Source organism: Mustela nigripes, chromosome 13, assembly GCF_022355385.1.
Source record: "Mustela nigripes isolate SB6536 chromosome 13, MUSNIG.SB6536, whole genome shotgun sequence".
NCBI classification, from domain to species: domain Eukaryota; kingdom Metazoa; phylum Chordata; class Mammalia; order Carnivora; family Mustelidae; genus Mustela; species Mustela nigripes.
Genome location: NC_081569.1, coordinates 102,451,166 through 102,477,680, shown reverse-complemented (window position 1 = coordinate 102,477,680; position 26,515 = coordinate 102,451,166). Strand labels below are relative to the sequence as shown.

Sequence of the window (26,515 nt, the reverse complement as noted above, 5' to 3'; positions counted from 1 at the left end):
GGGGGGGACAAAACCCCAGTAAACAGATATAAATACCAACAAGGATATGGTCTCTAAAGGTCGCAGAATGCTGTGACAGACTCAGGGTGGGGGAAAGAACACATAAGCCTACACCAGATGGCCAGGGCCTGAGACGTCACTGACCAGTGTAAGTCGGGTGACACACAGGACACAGTTCACGCTGGCCCGCCCCCTGCCAAGTGGGTGTGCGCTGCAAAGAGGCGGGAAGGGATGGGGTGTTCGCAGTCCCCTCATGTGGTGCAAACTGTTGAGTGCTTCCCTTTCCCCTTCACACAGGTCTGCTGTATGTCCACATCTTCAACAGTGAAATGTTTGAGCCGCCTTCAGAAAGGGTACTTGTAGGGATGCCTGGGTAGCTCAGTTGGTTAAGCCGCTGCCTTCAGCTCAGGTCATGATCCCAGCGTCCTGGGACTGAGTCCCACATTGGGCTCCTTGCTTGGCAGGGAGCCTGCTACTTTCTCTGCCTCTGCCTGCTTGTGTGCTCTCTCTCTCTCTGATAAATAAATAGAATCTAAAAAAAAAAAAAAAAAAAAAAAAAGAAAAGAAAAGAAAAGGCACTTATAAAAAGAAAAAGAAAAAGAAAAAACTTGAGGTACCTCAATGAGCCACTGCTCTAGATCTGTATGTTTCTAATAACCTTGGGATTTCTGATTATAACCCTTTCTTCTAAGAATTGTGTTCAGGAAAAAGAGAAATTTCATTTTTCTATTTGGGAGGAAATGGCTCTCTATGAAACATACTCCACGTGTTTCTGAAGTCGAAGATCTTTTGACTAAGAAGCTCAGAGTTAGATGAGCTATCGCCTCCAGACATTAAACTCCTAACACTCTGAAAATTCACTGTGAAATACCTGAGCATAATCACTGGGAAAGGGGAGCAAATTCCTGCCATCAGCCCCACATGTTCTCAGGCAGTGCCCTGGATGGTATGAAACCCCTCAGATATACCAGCACTTAAGAAGCAGCACGTCCCAATTTCACCCCAAGATCTATAAATAGGTAATTTAGCGCTTCGCTACCTGAAGAAAACTTGAATTTAAAGCATAAGCAAAAACGTTAAAGGTAGAACACAGATCACTAGCAATATGTGAAGTTCTGCTCACGAGCCCACAGATACCTCTTACCTCAAAGGCCACTGATGGGGGATGGCAAGTTCAGGACAGAGTTAGACATCACTGCTCATGACAGAACTCTCTGGAGCTAGAAAAGGGTAGAACTATGCCAACGCTGTACTGAATGGCCATGGGCACGTGTCCTGCATTTGCTTAAGCAAATTCCACCTCAGAAAAATCTTAACAGACCAGGGAAATGGTTGTTTATTTGCCTAACCGGCAAATCACACATCAGCCAGTCTTCACACACATTCCTGAAGCAAGGGCACCGAAGGCTCATGCGGGACTCTGTTCTATCAGCTACTCCGCACTTAATTTTCCAGACCTATACACATAGTAGACAATGCCTGAAAATTACGAAATATTTTCATTTTTCAGTCAGACTGTCGCTCTCAATACTGATTAAAAACAAGTTACACCTTTAGAGGAGAGGACTGATGTTAACCGAACTTACTGCGGTAATCGCTTTACAACATACGTCAAGTCAAGGGATTATTTACAAGGGATATACATTTACAATGCTGTAGGCCACTGTCTCGAAACTGAAAGAAAACCAACCAAACAGAATGACCCAGTATCACTTTTATCTCAACCAAGGGAAGCCCCAATTTAGAAGGAAATTGTACTATGCAACTGTCATCCCAGCCTGATGGGCCAAGCCTTACCAGTGGCCTCTTGGGTTCCAACCAAATCAGACAGGACATGATCTTTTATATTACTGAAGTAATGTGCTTTGGCCGATAGGACAACTCAACAGGGAGGTACCAGGGGAGAGAGACAGACATGAGACACTCAGCTGCTTTATCAACTTCCAAGTGCTCTGGCCAGCCAACCTGACAAGCTCCTCGCATCTGCCCATTCTCCTGGCCTTCACTCCCATGCCTGCGGAAGTGCGGTCAAGTCTGGATAAGAACTCGACTGCCCACGTGTCCACTAGGCCCCATGCACTCCAGTTCCAGCCATCAGTTTTTCCCCTGTCTTGCAGCTGAGCCAAAATTTCCAGCTCAAAATATGGAGTCCTTGGCACCAAGTTAAACACTAAAATTTTAAGCCTCGTACATTCTCTCTTTCTGCCGTCATTTGATAAGGAGAGGCCGAGAAAGACCCTCTTCAGGAGGGTTAGCGATCTTGCTGAGGGCTGTGCTGGGTCTACACATAACCCCTTCGTAGGATAATCTTTACTTAGAAATGCTCATAACTTCAAAGGAGTCATTTTCAAAGATTTGCTTAAATTCAACATGCTTTTCTTTTTAGACCTCACTGTGAAGATGCAGTATTGCTGCATTTGCTGTGGCTTTTACCACTTTTGAAAAATTAGACTGGCACCTAGTAAGAAAATATCCAAATGGTTTGTTTCAAGCAACCACTGAGACTGTTTTAAGTCATTTTAAATGGATATCTGGGATTGGGAGAAAGAGTTTATGGGTATTTTGCAGGGAAGGGGCTGTTACTAACCATTCTCTGCAAGTCCCAAAGACGTTAACAGGAAACATGCATCAGTTCCATGAAGTCGCCAACTTTACAGAGTTGCCCCACTCGGCCAATGGGGCTGTGTTTTCGTTTCCTTCAGACATGCGCTAACATGCTGATCAGGGAGGAAACAGAAGGGGGAAGGCAGAAAGGCCCATTTTCAGACACTCATTTCTGATGAAAGCCAATTTACACAGCAGTGCAATGCCCTACCAGTGACAAGCCTTGAATATGAAAATCCCACCTCTCCTTTTCCACAAGGGTGTATGCCACCCTTTTTAGAGAATGGAGCCCGATTTTAACAACTAGAAAGCTTTTGCTGAGTGGGAGAGCTATGGGGTGGGGTTATGTCCCTATTAGCCCTAGTTTTTCTATTCTTCATCTGTGCCAGTGGAGGCTCTTGGGTTACCGGAACTGTAGTCTTAGAAAATTAACTTAAAAAATTTTTTTGCGACGTGGAAAGCAATACGATGGCAAGCCGAAACACAAAAGGCAGTAAGCAGGACACACGCACGCACACAAGCCTTCAGGCACTTGACTCAAAAGTAAATTTAAGATTTAGAAAAATAAAGCAAAATATTATCACACCGGAGGAGAGGACAATAAGGAACTGTTCACAGGGTGAAAGGGGAACAGGAGTTGGTTCAAGAAGAAATGAACTAGGCGCGCCTGGGTGGGTCAGTGGGTTAAAGCCTCTGCCTTCACTCAAGTCATGATCTCAGGGTCCTGGGATCAAGTCCCACATGGGGCTCTCTGCTCGGCAGGGAGCCTGCTTCCCCCCCACCCCTCTCTCTGCCTGCCTCTCCGCCTACTTGTGATCTCTGTCAAATAAATAAATAAAATCTTAAAAAAAAAAATAAGAAATGAACTTTAAGGGCACTAAAAGTAAAACTACAGGGTATACTTAGGAAATACACGCTGGCATACAGAATACAAACAGACCAGTTTTCAATACAGTTTCTTAATTAGTCTAAGACAATTAAATCTTAAAACTACCAAACACAAAGGAAACCCAGTACTTCTCAATCCCACTCTGTATGGCAGCCCCAAGGCGCTCTCCTCTGACCCTCTCTCCTCCTACTCCGCCTGCCTCCTGCCCATCTGTCTCCCTTCTCTGCCTCTCTCCCCCCACCACCAACCAGCACCAAACCAAGGGAAATGATCCGGTAAGTAATGCCCTATCCTTTAGGGTGTTGGAGAAGCAAGGCACACAGTCACATCACTGAGGATTCTGTGGCTGATCCAATGAGTCCACCTCCACTCAGCTGTCCCTGCAAGCTTGGAAGTCCCTCCAGCCCCCAGTGGGCAGACCAACTTGAATTACTTTTGTAACCCCCATCCTCCGCCTCCCCACATGTTCATCTACTTTGTCAGCAGGAAAGAAGTGAAAACCAGGCTGGGAAAAGGCACCTGAGAAAACAAACACACCAACAACACAGGAGAAATAATTGTTTCAACATGAACTAAGCATTTCCATAATCATGCTATGAAGACTTCAAACAAGTTGCATGAATGAACAATACAGACATTCCTAGATGGACAATATTTTGAAAATGGTTTGCTCGCGCTAGCTCTTTGTTAGGGTACAAATTAGTTGGAAATAAGTGCTGTTAACTTAAGGGATCAAATCTTGATAATTTCCATCTTCCACAATTATTCAGACATCTCTACTAAGGAGGACTTTGTAAGTGTGCCAAATAGCTCACTTTACAAAGTTTCCGAAGTCAAAGCTTTACAGACTCAAATTTGTAAATACCCTATTACGTAATATTCCTATGAAGCAATTGTCATCTCGGCTTTCCCTGTACAGATGTTAGAGAATCCGTGAATATGTTTCAGTCTATGAACGACAAGAAAAGCCACAGAACCACTGCACTTTGATCAGAAAGTTGCAGGAGGAAATGTTCTTGCTTTTGCTACTTCTACTGTAGGAATAAACTCCAAATACAAGATGCATTGTGTCAAAACCTATGGAGAAATACACTCTCTCTGTTGGGACTCCACACTTCTTACTAAATAGGTGTACAATTTCGAAAGAATTGAAAGTAACTGAAGTTACTTTTACCTCCTCAAGGAGAAGACGACTCCAAACAGGAACCGCCAGTTCTTGGGAGAAAGCAGCTTTCAAGCACTGTGATGTGAGAGCACCGTGATGATGCTCTGGGGAGCACCGAGGGGACACAGGCTACCTGGGAGCTGACACTGGGAGACCAAGAGGGAAAGAGCAGGGCGGGGCCCGGGCTGGCTGCTCCTCCCTTGTCAGGAGCACCTGAGCACCCAGCAGCCTCCCACAGCAGCTGTCTGCAGCAAAGGAGGCATCACAGGCTGCCCTCCAGAGCCAGGCATCTTGGAGCCTCTGGAAACCCCACAGTGGCTCCGCACTCAGTGGGCCATGAGTCTGCTTGTCCCTCTGCCCCTCCCCCCTCCCCCCTGCCCTGCTCTTGTTCTCTCTCCCTCTTGCTCTCTCAAATAGATGAATAAAATCATAAAAAAAAAAAGACTGAAATGCTTGGAATCAAGTCATGTTTTTAGGAGAATGATCTAAGCACTACTCTTAAAGGTTTCTGAACTCTTCTGCCAAGATGAATCTGTTTAACTCCCTAAATAAAGCAAATAAAGCATATTAGCAATTTAAACTCAGAACAGTTTAAGATCTTAAATCCAAACCATCAGGCTCAAATTCAATCACAATCTTGTTTAGGCAACCAAAGGCAAAGAGAGCACACCAGTCTCCGCAGCAGCTTTCGGTCAGCTCTCCAGCTGAAGACCCTGCAAAGGGGGAGTGTGCACAAGACCACCCCTCCTACACACGTGCCTCAGCTTCAGTCTCACACCCAAGCTGGAGACCTCCATAGCAGCATTCTGGGGTGACAAGGAACCAGGGTCAGGATGCCCCAGTGGGAACCTGGAAAAAAGTTTGCTGTCCTGGCCACAGACCAATGGCCCACTAAGCTCGCGGCAGCTTAGATGTCTATTCTTTTCCTCCCCTTGAATCCAGATGCCAAGCAAGGACTGGTCACGGCTCCAAAAGCTTTTTCTAGTACTTACTCCAGTGACTGAAGCGAAATTTCTCCAATTGCTCGTTAAGTCATCTTACTATGCACACCCAGCAGCCTCTCCCAAGGAAAGAAAAGTTACTGCGGGATTTTTATGTCAATGAGAAGCCATAAACTCCTTTATCCAAGAGGTGATTACTAATCCCATCCTAGACGCCTCACTGTACACTGGATGCCCATCCCCCCCATTCCCCCAGCCCCCAGAGCAGTAAGTCAATGAAAACCAGTTTCTACTGAGTGGGTGAACTTCATTTTGTTATGCGGACGCCTAGTCAAACCCACCCAGCCACAGTAGGACCAGCCCTGCATACTCGGTCACCCCCTTCCAGAAGGCAAGAAGAGTGGAGCGGCTTTCCAAGGGGGGGTGGGGGGGAGACAAATACTAACCTCATACCAGTGGGTTCTTCATGGGATCCTCCCAGGGAGAAGCTGCCCAAGGCAAACTGCCAAGGCCTCCCTGTAAAGAAATGATCTCAGAATGCTACACAGGAGAATAGGAGGGAGAAGAGGGAGGGAAGGTGAAGGAAAAGACAAGAACCAGAAAGACACACATTCGACGCCAGACTCCGATGGCAGGTGGTCCCGTATGAACTCCATGCTTTATACACCAATTAAAAACACTTGGCACTCAATAAATTACATCAGGCACTGTCACAATCACCAAAGTCAGTGGGCTGAAGCAGGCAATTATTTTTATTATTTGAACGAGAGGCATTCCAGGAACAGAGCAGCCCTGGGGGAGTGATTGATCACACAGGTCCTCTCTAGTTAAGTCCAATGCTTCGAGAGAAACCACCAGTTTAAAAGGTGAAAAATATAATTTGGCAGTTAGCAGGGTTTGCTTCTAAATTATATGCTCTCCTAGCAAACGTGTTTATTTTTTGTTGCCACGCTATCTAAATCCAAGGCCTCTGGGCAAGACCCTCAACAGTCCACCACACCCCTGGGAGATACCGAAAAAACCCAAATATGCAGAACCTAGGTGCACCACTGAAACCCTTGGCCAACACAAATGCCTTCCCTGTAACCTGCCCTTACAGAGAGCCAAGATACCTGGAACGCAATTTTTTCTTTATGGGCTAAAATATTTGCAAAGGATTTTCAGAGGATTCCCCCTGGGTCCCAGTTTTTTTTTTTAACCTCGTAAACTAACAGTGTTATTCAATGATTACTAATGTTCAAAAAGATCAAAGTCAAGCCTAACCCATCAAACAGAGTCAAGCAGACTCCATATATTCTGTTTGGAAAAGTGGAATGGTGAATGTTTTTTTTAGTCCTCTGCAGAGATTTCTGCTTAACCTACAAGTTAACCTAAAACCTCCAAGGTCCATGAGTTTACCATTCCTGAAGCATTACGCTTAACGGAGATCTTTAAGGTAGAAAGCTGAGGTTAAACACTGGGCTAAACGTTCTTAGCAGAAAATGCAGTATTTTGTTAGTCTTTTTTTACTTCATTACCTCTGGTCCAGAACAGACATGAGTTCCAGCTTTCAAAATACAATCTATCAGAAAGTAAAGACCGTTTTCAATTTAACAATAGTCACCATGTGTAGCTAATACATTGATTACACAAAGCCTAAAACATCAGCTCTTGGAGAAATCTCACTTTAGACAGATCTTCAGTAATGAACTGACTCATCAACCACCAACATTCCACCAAGATCTCTGGGCTACCATCCCTGAACATTTCTTATATCGACAAAAATACTTTCAAGTTTAGGGTCTTTTTTTTTTTTTTTGATTGAGAGCAGGAGCCCATAATATGCCAGAAAGAAAATCTCCAAGGCAAAAATCATCAGCCAAATACTGTAAGACAGTCTTATTGTAATCCAATCAAAATTAAGTGAACAAATTCATTAAGCTACTTTGCAAAACCACAATTCACAAATCATATGGACTGCAGCTTACTCCCAAGGATTTGTGCACATAGGGAGAAACAGACCATTTCCCTCCTAGGTATTGGCAAGTCACAGGTGCACACGTGCTCCCAGAATCAGAGCCAGGTATACTTTATACTTAGAATATAGATTTGGGGTCGCAGAGACCCCACAAAGAACAAGAAGCTTAATTCAGAATAATTTGCCACCATAGTGCACTCTACCATGTATGCGACTTTTTTTTAATATTGCCACACACCCTTTTTGTTATGAATCCCATGAATAACCTGAGTTTTAGACATCTCATGATCACCGGCCATATAAGACCTCAGGTGGGAACGGAGAAGGAAAAATCCTCGTGTGAGGATTCTACAAACTGAATCGCGCAGAGTGGGAACTTGACGAGGTGGGGCAGGGGGAGGCAGAAGAAAAGCCAGCCAGAGAAGAGGGAGGGCTTCTATTCCTCTGGGATACACCGCCCTCCCCAATGAAAAGAAACTGTTGAGTGTTGTGATCTCTGGTTCCTCAGGAAAATTATTTTCTAAAAACGAAAAGGAATTAAAAACAAAAAACAACTCCAGTTGGCTTCCAGAGTACCCCAGCTGCCTCCCTTCAAATATTTAACAAGCTGTACTCAAAGTGGTGTGATTGAGGGAAAAAGTCAACAAACAGGCAAGTGTGTTTGTAAGGACACGGGAAAAGAACACTTTGAAATTAGCTAAACAGCAGAGGTCCCATATACAAGCATAAAACTCTCAAAAAAAAAAAAAAAAAGAAAGAAAGAAAGAAAGAAAGAAAAGAAAAATCAAAGGCAAGGAGCTGGCAAGTTAAAGGTGCAGGCAGAAAAGCGCGACAAACCTCCAGCATATGAACACGAAAGCCGGTGGGAAAGTATCAGAAAAAGAGAGTAGAAAGAATATTTATCTGCAACTTTTAGAGTGGGAGGATAAGAAACCAGAGCAACTAATCTGGAGTAAAAATAAAGATTTATCACTGTCAAAATATGCTTGGAATTGTTGATTTTTCTAGGGAGAGGCTTTCTAGGGAGATTTTTAATACTACATATGAAGATCATTTAGAGCTGAAAGCTGAAATTACTGTCAGCTCCAGACCACCTCCCGATACTCTTCCACATTAACCCCTTATCCCTTTTTAAGTTTAGAGGAAAGTTCTAAGTTCACCACCCTCTCCTCTCAGGGCTCACCCAGTCCCTTTTCAGCGAGTTCCCAACATATTTATGTTTGTAAGGACATATTTATGTGCCTGGGAACTTTGCAATTTACCTTGGGGAGCTGCAAACAGGAGAATATTTTTTTGGAAAGCAATTAAAGAAATAGAAATAAGCCAAGTACCTATTTTGAAGTGAATAATTCATTCTTTAAAAACCTAGTTGGGAGCAAAGAAAAGGGGGAAGAGGCCATTCATAATGGAATGCTCACATTTCCAGGCCAGTCCCATCCCCCAAGTACTAGCTACTCCATGAGGTGCTGAAGTGTTGGGAAAGAGTGCAGGCAAGGCCATGGGAACTCCTTCAGAAAGCACTGAGAGATCCCTAGAAATAACTGCTCCCACTGGGGGGAAAGAGGAGGAGTCAGGGAGGGTATCCTGCTGGAGGTGACACCTGAGCTAAATCCTAGCAGGTGAGCAGGACAGAGCAGACAGATGGAATGGTGGTGCAAAAGGTGAAAAAGAAAGGCAGAACAAAGTTCAGGGGGAAAAGCCAGAAGGTAAGCCTCAAGGGCAAGGAAGCAAGTAACCTTGGGCTTGACTGGGCAACACGTGGAGAATTTAGTGTCCTTCAAAGTGTCCTTTTCTCTAAGCTCCTAAGAAATTTATTTGCAGAAGTCATGCCCTTGGCATATCTAGAAGTCTTTGAGAGAACTTTTAAAGATCTCAAACAGTGAATAACACTGTATTTCTTCTCTTCCCTCAGATTTCCTTGGAACAGAGGCCTTAGAAATCCCATAGCAATTTCTCATTCTGCAACAACGCCCCCCGCCTTAAAAAAAAATTACACAGAATTTGTGTTAGATAACCTATTCATGAATAACTGGTCTGATCAAGAAAAAAATAGAGTTGGTTTACTTTAAATGTTTTCCCAGCATTCATCAAATTCCCTTAAAATCAAAGTGAGTAGCTAATCCTTTACAGAGCAGTACATACACCAATGGAGTACATAAAATATTTTGGTATGTGGACAATGACTAGATGTGACTGTACAAAATATTAGCATATGGAAGATTTTTCTTCCTTCTTCCAAAATTTTCATTAATACTCTTTATATATATTTTTAGCACATAGCTCTTGAAGTTAATTCCAGTACCGGGATATAAATGGTCTGCCTTAACAAAATCTGCATTTATAAATTCATCAGTGGAGGAAAGCTAAATGATCAGTATATTAGTGACTAGATGCTAACATCTAAGTTACGAGAATGTATGACACAGAACTTAAAACTGCTAAAAAAACAAAAAACAAAAAAAACCTGCTTTAACCCTAGAAGAAATTGGGGTGAAATAATTACCCAGGCAAAATCAAAGAATATGTGATTCATGTTAACTAACAGGGTGAGTATTCACGTGGTTTAAAAAAAAACAAAACAATTAGATCAGAGAAGGATTCACTTCCATTGAACATCAGGGGCCGTGCAGAGCCCTTCTCCAGAGGGAGCAGATCTCCATTGTCTGAATTTGATCTGAATGGAGGTAACAGGAAAAACAAGGGCAGGCATCCTCTGACCCTTTCCCTAGGGGAAGGAAGAGGAGCAGAAAGGGAAGAGTGGCCAAGCAAAGCTGTCAAGCAGGGAGGGGGGCTGGCTCCCTGCAGGGCTGTTGCCTAAGCCATTGTCCATTCCTTCCCCACTGGTCCAGCCAGAATTTGCCAGGATTTCCATATAATTACAACTTCAGAACTTAATGCAAACAGCAGTGACACCGTTAATGCAACCTTTCAGGTGGTTATCAAAAGCTATGACCAAAAAGATAAATAAATAAACTTACTACACTCATGACCACGTGAGTTACAGGCTTTGAGAAGAAGAAGAAGAGACACAGGCTTTTAAGAATCCGAGATCTGGATTCCAATTCCTGAGCCTGAATATCCTTTCCTGGCTGTACAGGCTCCTGGGAATTACTGGACCTCTAGCCATGTCTGCTCCCCCATTTCTTGGATGGAGAGGACATCCTATCCTCGGAGTCCTGCTGAAATGGAGCATAGGGCAGGGGCTTGGGCCCCCCTGCAAGCCTCCCATACCGTGCAAGGGACCCCAAGCTCTTGCTGCCTCCTGAGGTCTGTAAACTGTGAGAAAGAGCTGGGGGAAAAGCCCCCCCCCACCCCGCGCTGCGCCCTCCCTATTACCTCCCCAAGGAGTAGCAACTCGCCACAGCTGCTCCTGAAGCATGGTTTAAGAATAGAACCAGGTTCTTCTCTTCCAGGATTTGGGGGGGCGGGTCCCCTCAGAGCTAAAGAAACCTATGGACTTAACACTATGGCTCAACTGAACTTGGCACGATTGAGGAGCAGCTTTATTTCTTATACAACACGAAGTCTGTATGCTTCATTCTTGGGGACAGGAGTTCCAACTAAGAGCCCCCTGGGTGGGGGAGGCAGTGGGAAGGAGGGCGCACAAATGAGTAAGGTGATGAAGGTCTGCCTCTTTGCGCTCCCATCCAGGAAAAAAGTAGAGTTGTATTAGTTTTCCATATTTAAGACAGCAGAACATGGGAACACCACCATAAGACAATGAACTCGACTGAAGGGCGTTCTAGCGTGCGGACGCCTCGAGTTTCACCCTTGCACGGTTCATTACATTATCAGAGCCTCCTGATTGAATTACTTTCCTGCAGCGCTTCCAAGTGTCTGCTTCCCCCCCCCCCATATAATATCTAATATCGCTCATCAAGATGTTATATTTGTCCTTTTGTATTTTACCACCCGATATCTTAGAATGCCCGTTAGCTAAGAACATTGTTTTCAGAAACCCTGGGTCATCTGCGCCTTGCCGTACATCTGTGACTGAAAAGGCTTAAATGCCCTCACAGGAAGGTTGGAATAGTACAGCATAAAGCTACGCCAACTTCCAGAAGGTTCTAAGCCAACAATTTCATCAAAGCCTTGAAGTTGGCATCTGGTCTAAGTTAACACTTAGAATAGCAAATAAAAGGCACTTTTCCTGACTGCTGCTGGCTGGTGCTTCTCAGATGAGCTGAGCTCATGCCCCTGCAGGAGCGCGCTGTGTTAAGCATCCTTAGTGAGCAGACAGAGGGAAGCTGGGTGGGCCTTTTCCCTTCATCGATACTAACAGGAAGATGGGCAGACAGGGAAGGAAACATCAGCATGCAGGGACATTAGTTTCTAACCAAAGACAGACCTTTACTTGAGAGGACAAGGGCTGGAAGCCCCCTTTCCAAGCTATAAACAAAATATGAATGCTAGCCTACATGAGCACCCAACAGCAGCAAGAACAAAAAGCCTTCAGGAGTGCTTTGCCACAATTAAGGGGATTAAAGAGCTTTTCTCAAGGAACAAGGAATAACTCAGTGCACTGGCTTCAAAACTAGAGAAATGAACTTGGAATTATTTTGGATTAAAAAAGCGGGTCTTTCTTGAACATAACTTTAAGATATTCAGGTAAATAAGAAGCCAGACAGAAGGATTCATGCAGTTATTTCTTGGAGATCGCATAGTTCCATTTTTTGGAAAATACACTAGGAATATAAACACAAGTGGGCAAAGCACATATGTAGCAATCTCCCCCCAAAAAAGGTTCATTTAAGTTGTAAACATTAAAAAAAAAAAAACCATTTAACCTTACTGGTGACCTCATTAAACGAGTAAGATTTTGTGTCACTGTGTTTAATGAGAATATGCAGTACGGAAAGGGTTTGGTTATAAAATAAACAGAAAAGGTGCAAAGCTGCACACACACACACACACATACACACACACACACACACATACACACACACACGACAGGCTTTATGAACAAAGGCGTTGGAGTTAGAAAGGCCTGGGTTTGAAGCAAAGCTTTGTTACATGATAGCCCAGAGACCCCAGACAAGTTTCTCCACCTGTACCCATGGTTCAAGTTCCTCATCTACAAAATGGTAAGTGATGGTACCTGAGCGTCTTGGTCAGAACTCAAATGCATGAGCTGCACTTTGCACAGGAGCTGCCTAGGGGCAAGCACTTATCCCAGGGCACTGAGACATCACCATCACGACCAATGCCTGGGCCCTCTGTGCACCTCTGTGCACCAAAGAAAGAACCCGCCATTAAGAATCAACGGCGTAGCTGGGATGTCCTCATCTGTGCAGGAAGAAAAGAGAAAGCTCAGGTCCCAATGATCCCTCTTTAAGGATGATTCTACACTGTGGTTCTGACAGGAGATTGCCACTTCGAGTTAGAAGGAGCAGAGCGCCCCAAAGGTGAGGCAGAAGTTGAAATGGGAGCAATGGAAAAGCAAGGCGGGTAAAGAGGACAGAAATCAGACACCCTGCACCTCCTGCAAGAATGAAAACTGCTCTGCTCCGCTCTCCCGGCAACAGGATCCACACACCACCAGAAGGGCTGTTCCATGGGCAACACTGCTCCCACCTGTGCCCACACCTCTGCCACAGGCACAGCTCGGCCAGAGACAGCCAGGACCCCGGTGATTTGCTGGAAGGCTAGCACACTCAGCTTACTCAGGGACAGTGAAAGGGGGCCACGGGCTGCAGATCCTCTCCAGCCAGCGGACAATGCACAAGGGATGCCATCTCTTGGAGTCAGGGAAAGCGAGGGTCCAGAGGACAGTAGGCTAAGTGGCTTAAGGTTCTTAGATCTGCTCTGATGGATGGGGCCCAACCCCCAAACATTCCTGGCTTCTGCACAAGTTTCCCGAACACACTAGGAAGTGAGTGAATGAGCACTTGATCCCACGACCACCATTTCTCACTGCTAGACCCAGTGTGAGCCACAGTCCCTTGGAGACAAGGAGGGGGAAATCATCTACAAGAGAAAATGCAGATCTGGCTGGAGATCTGATCTGTCCTGAGAATTACCTAAGGCAACTGCTCAGAAGCCTGCAGTGGTGCCTGCCCCTCTCTCTGGAATACCTCCTGGAAGGCCAAGGCTTACCATGCTCGGAGGCATGAATCTTCACCAGGCCCGAGGCACGCTTGCCCCGGTGTCTCTTAAGAGACACTGACCCCTCCAGCCCTCTAATTTCCAAAACCACCAGATGTCTCTCAGCTCCTCAGCTTCTAAATGTGTCTTACACACACCATTCTTCTCCCCCTGTGACCCTCGGCTAATTCCTACTCACTCTCCTCATCTCAACCTAAATGAAATCCTTCCCTCCTAGCAGAACCAAGGTTTCCCCCCTTCAGCTCCATGAAGGCAGGGACCACTCGGTTATTACCTGCTTATCCCCAGCACGAGTAGCTGCCGACTAGCTGACAGTTCTCCAACTTCCTCTCCTTCCCCAAGCCCTTGGGTCTCCAGCCAAACATCCCAGGCCTTTACTACTCCTGGCCTATAAAAACCCCAGCTCACCCCATAAAACTCCGCTGAGGCCCGTTCCTCCAGGATATCTTTCCCAAGCTTTCAGGAATATACTTGCCTCTGACCTTCACCCTGGCAGAAAGAAACAAGCTTCAGAGCACTACAGACCTACCTTCAAATCAGGCCCTGCCACCGATGAGGTGAGTTACCTGAACTGGAGCCTTGCTTTCCAAATAATAAAATCCAATTCCTGGGACCGATCAAGCAGAACACCTAACAGAATCTGGCCTCCAGTTCACCTGAAGGAACAGCTGCCTCCACCCAGCTCTCCTCTGCACCGGTATGGTTGGTTGCTAAGTTATTCACCTTGACCTCGGGTTGTCAGCCCCTGGAGGGCATCTCCTTATGTGGGTTCCTAACTGTGCAATCAGCAGCAGCATCAAAACAGCAACAACAGCCATCAGCTCACCCCTCCTACGTGGTTAGTGTTTAGTGGATCTGTCTGTAAGTGCTTAACTTCTAGTATGTATACTGGCTCCCTTTTTGAATTAAGTATCTATTCACACAGAAGACACATGTGGTAAAATACACCTATCTCTGTATCTGGTAGCCCAAAAGTCTTTGTGAGGCACTGAGTTTTAAAAAGCGACCAAATTACAGTAGTTCATACAAAACAGATCATGTAGAAGTCTAAATTTCTTTTACATTCAGTTTATAAATTCTGATTGCAAAATTCTGACTTTTACCTGTTTCAGTCCCTCTGATTAAAAATGGCAAATGTTAAAATCCCCTAAACAGAATTGAGGGATATTGAGGAAGTTACATTCACTGTATTACAGGAATCTTTTTCTTTTTCCACCAACATGCTCCAACTGGAGGTGGTAACTGGTGGCTTCTGCGTGTGTGCTGGTGTGAGCCATGCGGTTGGCTGACGCCACGGGCCCAGCCCTGACCATGCCACCCCAGGGCAATCTCGCGTCTCCCCTCCCCTCTTACCCATCATATAACCGGTCTCCATGGCGTGAATGAGATACATAAGGTCCTTCAGGAACAGGGGTCTTCCTTCTCACCACTGACAGCCACAGACACATGAGACTGATAGAAATGAGCTTTCCATCCTGTCATTTCACCACCCAGCTGCAGTGTGCACACGTTCTTCCGGCCCATCCATCGCCCTGTGCCTGCAAGATCCTGGTAGAGATGACCTCCCCTACTCAAATCTCTGTGGGCTCTACTGCTTCATGTCAGGTGGCCTTGAAAAGCCTGAAAATCTGTGTCATGCATTAGCTCCCTGAGTTAAAGCTACTTAAGTTCAAGCATTCCAGAAGCATGGTTCTTGGCTAAGCTGGGCCATTCTTCACCTCCTGTGCTTTCAGCGTATTTCAGGAGAGAATATTGATTACGGAGATTAACGAAGGCAAAGAGACTCGGAGATGATGCACACGTGATCGAGTTATTCCACAAATGCGTCTGTTAGCTAAGATTTTCAGACCATACGGTACTTAATGTCTGGAATAACTCATCTAAAAGGCTGAAATTGTGCTTATTAAAATAATCAATAACCCGAAGGAAACAAAAAACAACTCAACAAAAGCTCAGTGAATTTTTCCAGATCAGTCTGTCAGGTCTGACAGCAGAACCCCATGCAGGGAACAGCAGTGTCTGAATTGTCCGTCGCCGAGTTAACAAACCACCTCAGTGTGGAGTGGCTAAAAACCACCACCCACGGTTCCCTCACCTGGGCAAAGCTGGGTGGAAATGGCTCATCTCTGCTCCATGTGGGGTGGACGGGGCAGCCTGATGGGCTGAAGGATTTACCAAAGCTTCACTCCCAGGTCCGCTGCCTCAGCCGGGGGTCTGGATTGGCTGGAGGCTGCCTTCTCAGGGGGTATTACAGACTGAATTGGTATGTTGACGTCCTACCCTCCAGTGACTGTTTTTGGAGAGAGGGTCTTTAAAGAGGTAATTAGGGTGAAATCAGGTCAAATGGTTGGGCTTTCATCCAATATGCCTGGTGTCCTTAACAGAACAGGGAAAGGCCACCGGGGTGGGCACCCAGAGACAAAGGCCATCTGAGGACACAAGGAGAGACAGCCATCTACAAGCCAAGCAGGGAGGACTCAGGAGAAATCCAACCTGCCAACACCTTGATCTTGGACATCCAGCCACCAGAACTGTGAGAAAATAAAGTTCTGTTGTTGAAGATGCCACATTTTGTGATGGCAGCTCTAGCAAACTAATACAGAGGACAAAGGTGGAAGCTACAACTCCCTTTAAGGCAACATTCAAAAGTCACAAAGTGTCACTTCCCTCACATGGACTGCTCACAGCAAATCACAAAACCAGCCCAGATTTGAGGGGTGGGGATTCACCTCCTGATGGGAGGTCCAGCACGCACATCCTCTTTCTCTCTCTATCACACACACACACAAACACACACAGGGAACTACTATGGATCCTATTTGTAGACATCAGGGAAGGAACACAGGATTAAGCCAAAACCCTGACTTCCTCTTCCCTGATCACTACAAGACCATCCAGGAAAGTTGGGTCATGTTTGCCTCAACAACACGGCCATTCAGTACAATTCCCCCACTGGACAGTTTCAAGCACCAAACCAACAAATGTTTATTAAATGGAACAGCTCAGGTGTGTAAAAAACTATATTGAGAAGCATAAAGTGCTGACAAATAGTATGGCTATATGTACAATAACTTTCCTGTATACCATATACATAGCAGCTGAGCAAAAGTAGAGATTTCATTCTGAATTCTCTCCACGAGCATGTAATAACAAAAGCAGACAAACCACAGTGAACTCTAATGTACCCTAATGCATACTGTAATGCATAAAGCTGTCTGTGTCATCTTCGGTGATCTGGCGTGAGGCACACTCCTCTGCGTCTATGGTCACTGTGCAGAAAGGGCCTTTCCGCAAGGTAACCAGCCAATCAATCAAGCACTCCAGAAATCCCCACTGTTCTCCCATCACAAGTTCTGACTGTCCACAGAGTGTTCTATGACCATGTGGCACGACGAAGCACAAGAATCCCAGGTAGGGATGGGAATGGAGGAGGTGCCTCTGGGGTTCCTCAGGGGCCCCCGGTAGCAGTACACAGCAGTTTCACACCAACAGCCTCAAAGCCAGACACACAGCCGCCTGCTCTGGCCAGATTCCGCTAAGCCAGTACCAATTAGAATGGAAGTACCAAGCTTGCAATAATGATTCCTATCCTCAAAAAAGAGCCTGCATGAGCACAAAAGCAGGGAACGCGCAGAGTTAAATGTTTTGAGAGTGAGAGGCATTATGTGGACGGCTGGAAATAAAACCTCAGTCAAGAATGACTTGCCACAGTCTTCAACCTGACACTGAAAATGGCCCACTGCATATGTATTAGGTTTGTCGTCCAAGAGGCTTGTATCGCGTGGTCTCTCCAGCCATCATTAACAGGCGCTAATGACCGCAGCCTTTCAATGCGACCAAGGCACACTGCAATGCAGCTCAGCTCGGAGCAGCTGGTGGGATCCAAGCAGATGGCCTGCTTCCCTTCAAGGCAGGACTTTCTGCAGGTGACAAAATGATATTAGGTGACTGACAAAAAGAAAAACAAATAAAAGTGGAAACTGGCATATCTGATGTCCGAGTTTAGCAGTGCAGGGAGCCTTGAACTTGGGCCCTGAAGGGGGGTGGGGGTGTGTGGACTGCTGACACAACCCACAGCTGTGCTACAGAATGGGAGAGCTGCTTCCAGATCCCAAACCATGCCAGGAGCCCCAGGGCTGCTTGGTGCCGTGTGGGGCATGGGAATGTGCCACACAAATCCATCCCTGCCCCGTCCCTGGCGAGTGCCTACTGCACGCCTGTAAAGGGGTGCCCAGCACTCCAAGGGAGGCCAAGACAAGGTCCCTGCCCTCCGGCAGCCAGCTGCAAGGGGAAACCAGACGACCTCGGCCAACTCTAGTGGAACACAGTCGCCACTCTGTGCACACGGCGAGAGCACAGTGGACTGGACCACGTTCCTCTCTAGAGGTGTTAAATATAAGCCCCTATATTTGTTTACACTTCTGTTTTCCCTTTGGTTATTTGCTTACATACTCTGCCTCCTTCACTAGAATAATAATTGGAATGCTTTGGCTTTAAGAGTGGAACTCACTCAGCGGGGCTTAAAGCAAAAAAAGGGGGGGGGAATAAAAATTGAAAAAGTGGGCACTCTCAGAGGACACAAGATTATTTTCTCAGAAAAGCCTTTCCTGATTATTTAGCCTACCAGGGCCTCCCCCTGCCTCATCCCTAGCTCCTTACCCTGTAAGTCCCCCACCCCTACCTACTTAGGTACTTTCTTCCCGTTCATCCTGCTTTCTTTTCTTCCTAGCACCTGTTTTACCCAGCTGTTTGCCCGCCTGTGTACACAGTGCCCCACTCCCGCTAAAAGGTAATACCCCCCCTGCCCTGGCGGGGTGTTGTCTGTCTCATGGGCTTCCCTGAGCAGCACTGGTCCCCAGCCAGTACTTTTGATACTGCATGAATGGCCAGACACGCCGAGCTCCGGACAGAGGACAGGAACCAGAATCTGGAACTAAGTAGCTGCTCACTGGCTCACACTCTGTTCCCTCCTTGTCTGTTTCATGGAGGCTCTGACCTCTGCTATTCCCTCCACCTCCTTCTCCTCCTAGGCTGTAGCCCCCTTCATAGAAGTGCTTTCTCCACTTCCTTTTCAGAGCTGAAAACCTTGCTATGGTGGCCCCCAAGATAAAGTCCAGAATCTTTCCAGTGATTTCTAAGTACTTTATGACCTGCCCCCATCCTCACTCTCATGTTTTTAACTCAACTACTCTTCTAGCCATGCAGGCCTTTTCTCTCTGTTCCTCAGAGGAGCAGATACACTGGCCTCTGGGTCTCGGAGCACAGTGTGGCCTCTGTCTAAGAGCACTCTGTCCCCCTCACCTCCTCCTGGCTGGCCTCTTCCCATCTGGGCATGGTGTTAGGTGACCCTTCGTTCTGTAGATTGCTTTCTGTCTCTCCAACTGGACTGCAGGCTCCAAACTGGCAGGGACTGTCCCAACCTTATTCTTCACTGCATCCCTTAGTGCCAAGCTCAGCATCCCACACTAGTAGACGCCCAAATATTTGTAGAATCCATCAATGTACTATATATTGGTAATGGCTATTCACTAAGGAGCTGTAACAAGAATCAGATAGCAGTTCACGAGGGCAGGGAATGTGATTGCCCTGTCTGAATTCCCTGTGCCCAGAAGAGTAGACACCCAATAACTATTTGTGGAATGACTACATTCCTGGCTTGCCGGCTCTAACTCCACCCCTTTCCCTCCCACTTGAGAAAACATATCAGAAAGCATAATGACATTATGAAAGGGACGTCTCAGAATCATTTGAAAGATCAACACTTGATTCCTTCTCATAAATTACTGGACCCATAACTCAACACTGATCATTACTTACGAGATGGTTTGAGACAACGGCTGAGAAGAGCTGATTTAAACAAAGCTAAAAAAATATGAAGCACTTTCTGCTCTTATCATTTTATTTTCCAGAAGCTGGAGATAACAGTAAGTTCAGGAAGAACTAATAACTGAATCATTTATACCCTCACTTTGCTTTTTACAAAATAGGTTCTGCATACCCCAGGAGAAATTTTCACTTAAATCAGAACAATGTTCAAATTTCCTTTCCAGTTATTTTTCTCCTATACCAATGAGGTCCACCGAGTTGCTGCTGTCGCCATTCAAAAGCCAAAGAACAGCACCACCTAACTTACTTCGGGAACACTACGCTGCTGATCCCTACAGATACAGAATCATTGCCCCAAAGTAACAATACTGGTCTCCTTCAAGTACAGCAATGGGATGTTTTGGGGTTTTCAGTGTTTTGTGTGTCTGTTTCATCTCTTGGACAAAATGTATGTGGTAAAGTTGCTGGGACCTGCATCAACCCGGTTTTATTTTTGTTTATATAAAGCATCCCCAAATACGGATCCCATGATGAAATAAAACCAAAAAATGGAAAGTCCTAATGAAGGTGTCAGTCTTGATGTGTTCAAGAGGGAAACCAGTAAATCTGAGAAAGTCAGACAAGAAACCACACAGACAGCCACATACTCCAAACAAGGCTAAAGTTAGTAAAGGAAAATATAGCAACCCAAAGCTAGTAACATCATGACCATTAATAGCCTCCAGAATGAGACACTCCATCCACACAAACAGATCTGAGCTCTTCAGATCACCCCACATGCTGAGTGACAGTAAAGATTTTGTTTCCTATATGGAAAAAAAAAAAAAAAAAGGTTCAAAGACCTTTTAGTCTTAAAGGATACCAGTGTTTGAAGTCTTCGGCCCCAAATTAGAGAGGAGGATGAGAAAAGGAGGGGTGCAAAGGCAAGGCGCCAAGGTTAAAATGAAAACAGCATATAGAAATCGGGAGCTGCTTGTTTTAAAAAATAAAGACCATAAACTCTTCAAGGAACTGCCTTCTTTGTATTACCTGATAGCTGCTGCACCATCCAAAGGAAAAAAAATGGCAAGTTCCCCCACCCCACCCCATGCCTGACTTTTTAGCCCTTTGAAGACCTTAATCAGTTTCCACTAAAATACTTCATTTTCAGTCATATTCATAGCCATTCTTTTGTAGAGGTTTTTAGCCCATTTTTGTGCCAAGGATCCCTTTGGCAGTCTGGTAAAGACTACTGAGCCCTTCCCAGAAAAATGGTTTAAATGCATACAATAAAATACAAAGGATTACAAGAGAAAATAATTATGCTTAGTTATCAAGACAGTTTTAAGTGATGATACAATCATATAAGCAGCTCTGTATTAATGCAGTGAGGAGCAAATCAAGCAGCACTTCTCTCTGCTGCCCAGTATCCTAATTGAGTGAAACTGTAAATTTCAATCTGACTGTAGTGAAAACAGAGATGCATTTTCCTCCCCAATCCCAAGTTCAGGGATTTTGTGAATTCTATCTCAAGACCCCAAAAACCTTTGTTGGGAGAGCCAATAAAAATACATTTGGTGAAGCATCAAATTAAAATTAAAGTCTTGCAAAATGTATTACCCATTCCACTGTGAGGTGAGGGGAACTAAGAGTAAGCAATATTTTCCCCAAAAACCATGATGGGCCATTAGTCAGCACAAGAGCTGCATGCTTCAAACTGAATCCAGGAAGGGATTCAGGTGCTCGCTTGGGCAGCACATATACTAAAACAGAAAGGGATTCAGCTCCCCTCATGCAAGTTACCAAAAAACCTGAAGCTTTGAGGAACTCACAGCCCTGCTGGAATCTGCCCTGCAGTGGGAAAACAGTGACCAGGGCAGCGCCGTGATCCAGCTCAGCTATGAACTTAAACAAATCTCCTTCCCGCCGGGAACCTCAGTTGCTTCTTCTTCAGTAAAATAAAAGGGCTAAATGTATACCAGCACCTCTTAGGCCCCTTCCAGTTCCAAAGCCCTACCCATCTTCTCTCTTCCTTATGCTGGCTTTTCCAGTCTATTGAGCTTAACTGCGAAACATTATTGCTTTTTCTTAGGTTTGGAACAGGAAGTTTTACCAAATTTGAATGTCTTCACATATAACCGAATGAGACAAATACGTGCGCACCATTACAACTTTTTTTTACAAGCCTGTTTTGCACATACCTACTTCAAAGGAAGTGATCGCATTGGTCTTTCCCTGTCACCATCCGTCACCTTAAGAGTATTCAAAACCAACACACTAAATGTTAACTGCATTTTCCACAGTTGAACCAAGGAACAGTATTAGAGGGTACAGACAAGGAAGGATCCTTAAAGATGGCCTAACCCAATCATATTTCCTTTATGGCTGAAGAAGCAGAGACAGGGTAAGAGACTAATAAGCCAAAGTCACAAAGCTAGCTGGCAAGAAAGTGGAGATTGAATCTGGGTCTCCCAACCATACCTTAATGCTCTCCCCACTACAGTGAACGGCCTCTCAAATCCAGACATGCTTCCTCAACCTCAACGTGCCAGCCAGCTTTACAATGAATAGCAAGAAAGACCTGACACTTAGACCAGTCATTTTCTCTACCCTGAATCATGCAATGGGCACAACAAAGGGTTGTGTCATGACACATTCATTGGTTGGAATCCAGAAATAATGAAATTCCACTAATCCAACAAGAAGGTGATGACTCTATTAACACCCTAACTACCTGTCAAGTTCCTTAATATTGTGTAATACGTGAAAAGACACATATTTGCATGTGGATGTGGACATGATACATATATAGCTCTTCACACATACATTTATACACATATATGTGTATGTCTGTACATATACACATATGTGTATATAGTTCCTCAGTCTGCTCCCCAGGATTTCTAACATTTTAATCTGTAATTTAGAAGAGAGGAAAAAAAAGAAGAAATTTAGAAGAGAAATGAAAGGTAGTTGTACAACTACAAAAAAAAAAAAGTAAAAGCTTTTATCAGTACCAATATTGTCATTTTTAGAGGTCAAGATTAATTTTATCAATAAAACCGACTAGAAATTCTCTTATCAATATTTATGTCTCAAATGATCAGATATGCAAAGGTGATATTGATTCTTTGAGGGTTACGATTGTTTGAAGGGGGCAGGGCACTATCTCAAGTCCTGGGAGTAGGATACAAATAAATAGGGTCTCTTTGAAGTCTACCTATTACTCACTATTTCCCGAGGATTCTTCAGTGTGTGTTATTTCTAAAGAGTCAGAAATCTACCCTCAAAAAAGACTAGAATTCTTCTCAAGTATTCAATAACCTGACAAGTATCTTCTGAGCAGTCTGAGGTCAACTCACATTTCAGTTTCTCTGAGAAACCTGCCTTGACCTCCCAGTTCAAGAAAGCAATACCTACCCAGCGCATTCTGCAAGTTAACCACCTTTGGTGGTGAGCCTGGCAACACCTGAGATTGCCATGTATTATTCATTTGTTTACATGTTTCTTTCTGCTGATGCCCGCCCCTCCACACTAAACTGAGCTTCTTCCTCAGTGCAAGATCCTGAATACCTAAGCAGGGCAGGCACCTATCAGGTGTCTGGCCCCAAATGGTAAATTGCCAACTATGTCATACTTAGTGTCTCCTGGAAAACCATCAGTTGAGCACACAGCACATGCGATGGGCAACACATTGACACAGCCTACTTTGGAATAAGCCTATGATACCAGGACAATCCTGAGTCTAAATCCTTTCCACGGCTCTGGAACGCTCTGCACTTGCAGCTATAAACACAAAACCTCTCCAAGGCCCACTTGAACACTGTTTTTCTGAAACATCTCCACAATGATTTCCTCAAAAGGACATAATGAAATAAAGTTCTGGAGTACGTTAATCTTTCGCTTCGAGTTCACAAAGTATGTTAAACACACTGGAAAGCCAGACACACAAACAAAACCAAACTCCACAAAATTAGGTTGGGCTGACGTTACATAAGACAAGCTAACCTTGGGCTTTCCCCCTGTCATTCCCCTCTCCTTCCTCTGAACCCTGACATCTGTCTCTTCAGCGCAATTAAGATGCAGGTGGGGAAAACCGCTTATCTGCAAACTTCAAAATAGGTAATGAGATTTCCAATAATCCTCCACTTAATACTCTAGCAACAACGTGAGGAGAACTAGACAACTTCCAGCTGTACTGTGTCTGGAAGCTTCCCTTAAAAACCCTTCTCTTCAAAATTATTTTTAAGTCGGCACTTACTTCAACGTATTCAGTTATCAAAACACGTTTTTCAGAGTTCGCCGAGATCCTCCCTACCCGTGGCTCCTCATATACGGGCTAAGCCTACCTATCAGCACCAAAGACCGTCTGAATACAGGTCTTTCAACAGAGAAGGACAAAAGCGCGGGTTCCCAAGAGTGACACATCCAAAGGAGAAAATAATCCTTTCTTCTCCAAATGCGAAATCCAAGTTGCTCCCACTCCCGAGTTTCCTGCACTTCCCTCCTCCCCATTCTGCTCCCCTTTCACTGCCCACTTTATCCTACTTTAATCCCGCGAAGCCTCTCTCCCGGCTTATTAAGGGTAAACAATAGAAATGTCACAAGGAAACTCAGGAAGTAGATGAAGTCTCTAATTGCTGCCGTTTAACGATTGTAGATAATTACTATCTTCAAAATGTGGTTTTCACAAGCGGAGAGGGAGCCGAGGCTGGCGGGCTCCCCGGCGCCGGGAGAACAGCAGCGAGGCCGCGGCCCGGGACGGTGGGGATGCGGCCCCGCACCCCGGAGCCCCGGCAGGCGCTGCCTTGTCCCTGCCCCCTCCAGGACACTCTCGCCTGGGAGGGCCGAGGGCCGGCCCGCCCGCCCGGGTCACAGACAGTTCACTGCCCCCGGGCTGCAGCTACCCGCGGCGGTCACCATAACAATATGCAAAGAGCTGCCCGCGGACGCCCACCGCGCTGATCCCGCCGCCCGCGGCGGCCGAGCCCGCAGCTCCGCGCTCGGAGTTCCGAGACCCGGGATTACAGGCCACCCGGCAGAGGGTCCCCGGGGACCGGGCCCCACCGACCTTTCAGCTTCGTCAACTGGGGGGGGGAGGGGGTCTCCCCACACACCGTGAGGTGCCTACGACCGCGGCGCCTCGGCCCCGGCCCCTGCCCCTACGCGCCCTCCCTGACCCAGGGCGCGCGGGGAAGTGGAGCAAGGGTCCGCCCCTCCCTCCCCCCGGGTAAGGACGAGGACTCTGTCCCCGAGAGCAGCGCCCCGCGGGACGCGGGATCGCCACAGTCCCTGCCTCCCCGGGGCCGACCCCACTCCGCCACTTCCTCGGCCGCCGTCCTCCGCGGGGAAAGAGCATCTCGGCGGTCTTTGCAGCACCCCGCGCGCGCGGATGGGGAGCACCGCTCCCCGAGCGCTTGCCGCCCCGGCCCCAGAGACGCCCCCGCCGCCCCGAGAGCCCCGGCGTTCCCCAGGGAGCGCCCGAGCCACCCCGCTGGCCCCGCTCGGGGATGCCGGCTCCCCGCGGCCGCCCAGTCCGGAGCACTCGGCGGCCGCCGTTAAGCCCCCGCGGAGATCTCGGGACTCACCCCAGTACCACCAGCTCCCCGTATTTCACCGGCTCCTTATTGGGGGCGCAGTGCTCCTCCTGGCCAGGGGAAAACATGGAGCCCCGATCGGCCGCCGCCGCCGCCTCCTCCGCCGCGATCCCCGCGGAGTCCGCGCCTCCGCTACAATCCCATCCTGAGAAGGGGGTGAGCGCGCCGGGGAAGGGCACGGCGGCGAAGGGGGCGCGGGGCGGCCAGTCCCGCGGCTGCTCCGTCGTGGCTGTGCGGCTGCCCCGCCGCGCTCCCGGGAGCTCCGCACGCCGCTGCCGCTCCGAGCCGGACTCGGCAACAAATGGGACTGGGCAGTAGGGGGACCTGCCCGCGCCGAGCGCCGCCGCCGCCGCCGCCGGAGCCCCGCGGAGGGAAGGAGGGAGGGAGGGAGAAAGCGAGCGCGGGAGGGGCGGGGGCAGCGAGCGGGGGAGGGGCGGGGGCAAGACCACGGAGCCGCCCCTCTCGCGCGCGGGCAGGTGGGAGCCGCCCGGCCAGCCGCCCGAAGCCCCGCAGCCCCCGACCCGCCCGGCGCCCCCTCCCCCTGGCGCGTGGGGCGGCCCGCGCCCCCCTCCCCGCCCCCCTCAGGCCCCGCGGTGGAACAGCCCCCGTGTTATGTAAACATAGAGTAAAAGGGAAAGGAAGTTCTTAAAGGAACAGTTCTATTTTTTTTCCCCCTCTCGCTTCCTTCCCCAAACTTAAAGCACGGGGTTCTCAGCCCTTGCAGTCCAGTTCTCCAGCAGCTGAAGGCTGCGCTGGATCCCGGAAACGCAATAGTCAAGGTTCCCGAGCTTAGCCTAGCAGTCCCGGGTTCCGTTAGATGTAAAAAAAGAACTTCCTCTCTGGTTAGATAGCATTTGCTCTCCCCGTGTTACTGTATAGCGGCATACATCTGGAGGTGCTGCGCTCGTGCACCTGGGTAACTCTTCTTCCAAAACCAAGTCTTTCAAAGCTTGAAGACATTTAGAAATTTGCAGGGGCTTGCTAACTGGTGCTAAATTAGAGGAGTTTTGACTTTTGAAGGCATTTGGGGCATCCCACCACTGCATAGGATGTAGTTACCCGGTTTGTGGTCAGCAAGGTTCTACATGGCTTAAAAAAAAAAAAAAAAAGTTGTTGTTGTTGTTGTTGTTTTAATCCATACTCCACCCATTTTTCCCATACCGTCTCTCATTTAAGAGGAAATTACCTGGGCGAACTTTTTAGTGAGTATCAATGTTCCTTTATTACCATAATGTAGTCAACCCACTGTGTTTGCTTACAATGCTCTTCTAAATAGTTACTACTATGGCTTTAAAATGGTTTAGAGGGGGCACCTGGGTGGCTCAGTGGGTTAAAGCCTTTGGCTCAGGTCATGATCCCAGAGTCCTGGGATGGAGCCCACTCCCCCCCCCCCCCCCCCGCACCCCCGCATCGGGCTCTCTGCTCAGCGGGGAGCCTGCTTTCCCTCTCTGT

At 46.9% G+C, this 26,515-nt stretch overlaps 1 protein-coding gene across 1 annotated transcript in view; it reads right to left on the bottom strand.

The window, feature by feature from the left end:
• The window catches only part of PELI2 (pellino E3 ubiquitin protein ligase family member 2), a 183,800-nt gene extending 158,248 nt beyond the window's left edge, over positions 1–25,552 (bottom strand). The window contains exon 1 of the mRNA XM_059373271.1: positions 25,055–25,552. Within this exon, the coding sequence (XP_059229254.1) occupies positions 25,055–25,131 (77 nt within the window). The 5' untranslated portion in view covers positions 25,132–25,552. The remainder of the gene's footprint in view (positions 1–25,054) is intronic.
• Positions 25,553–26,515: the final 963 nt, after the last annotated feature.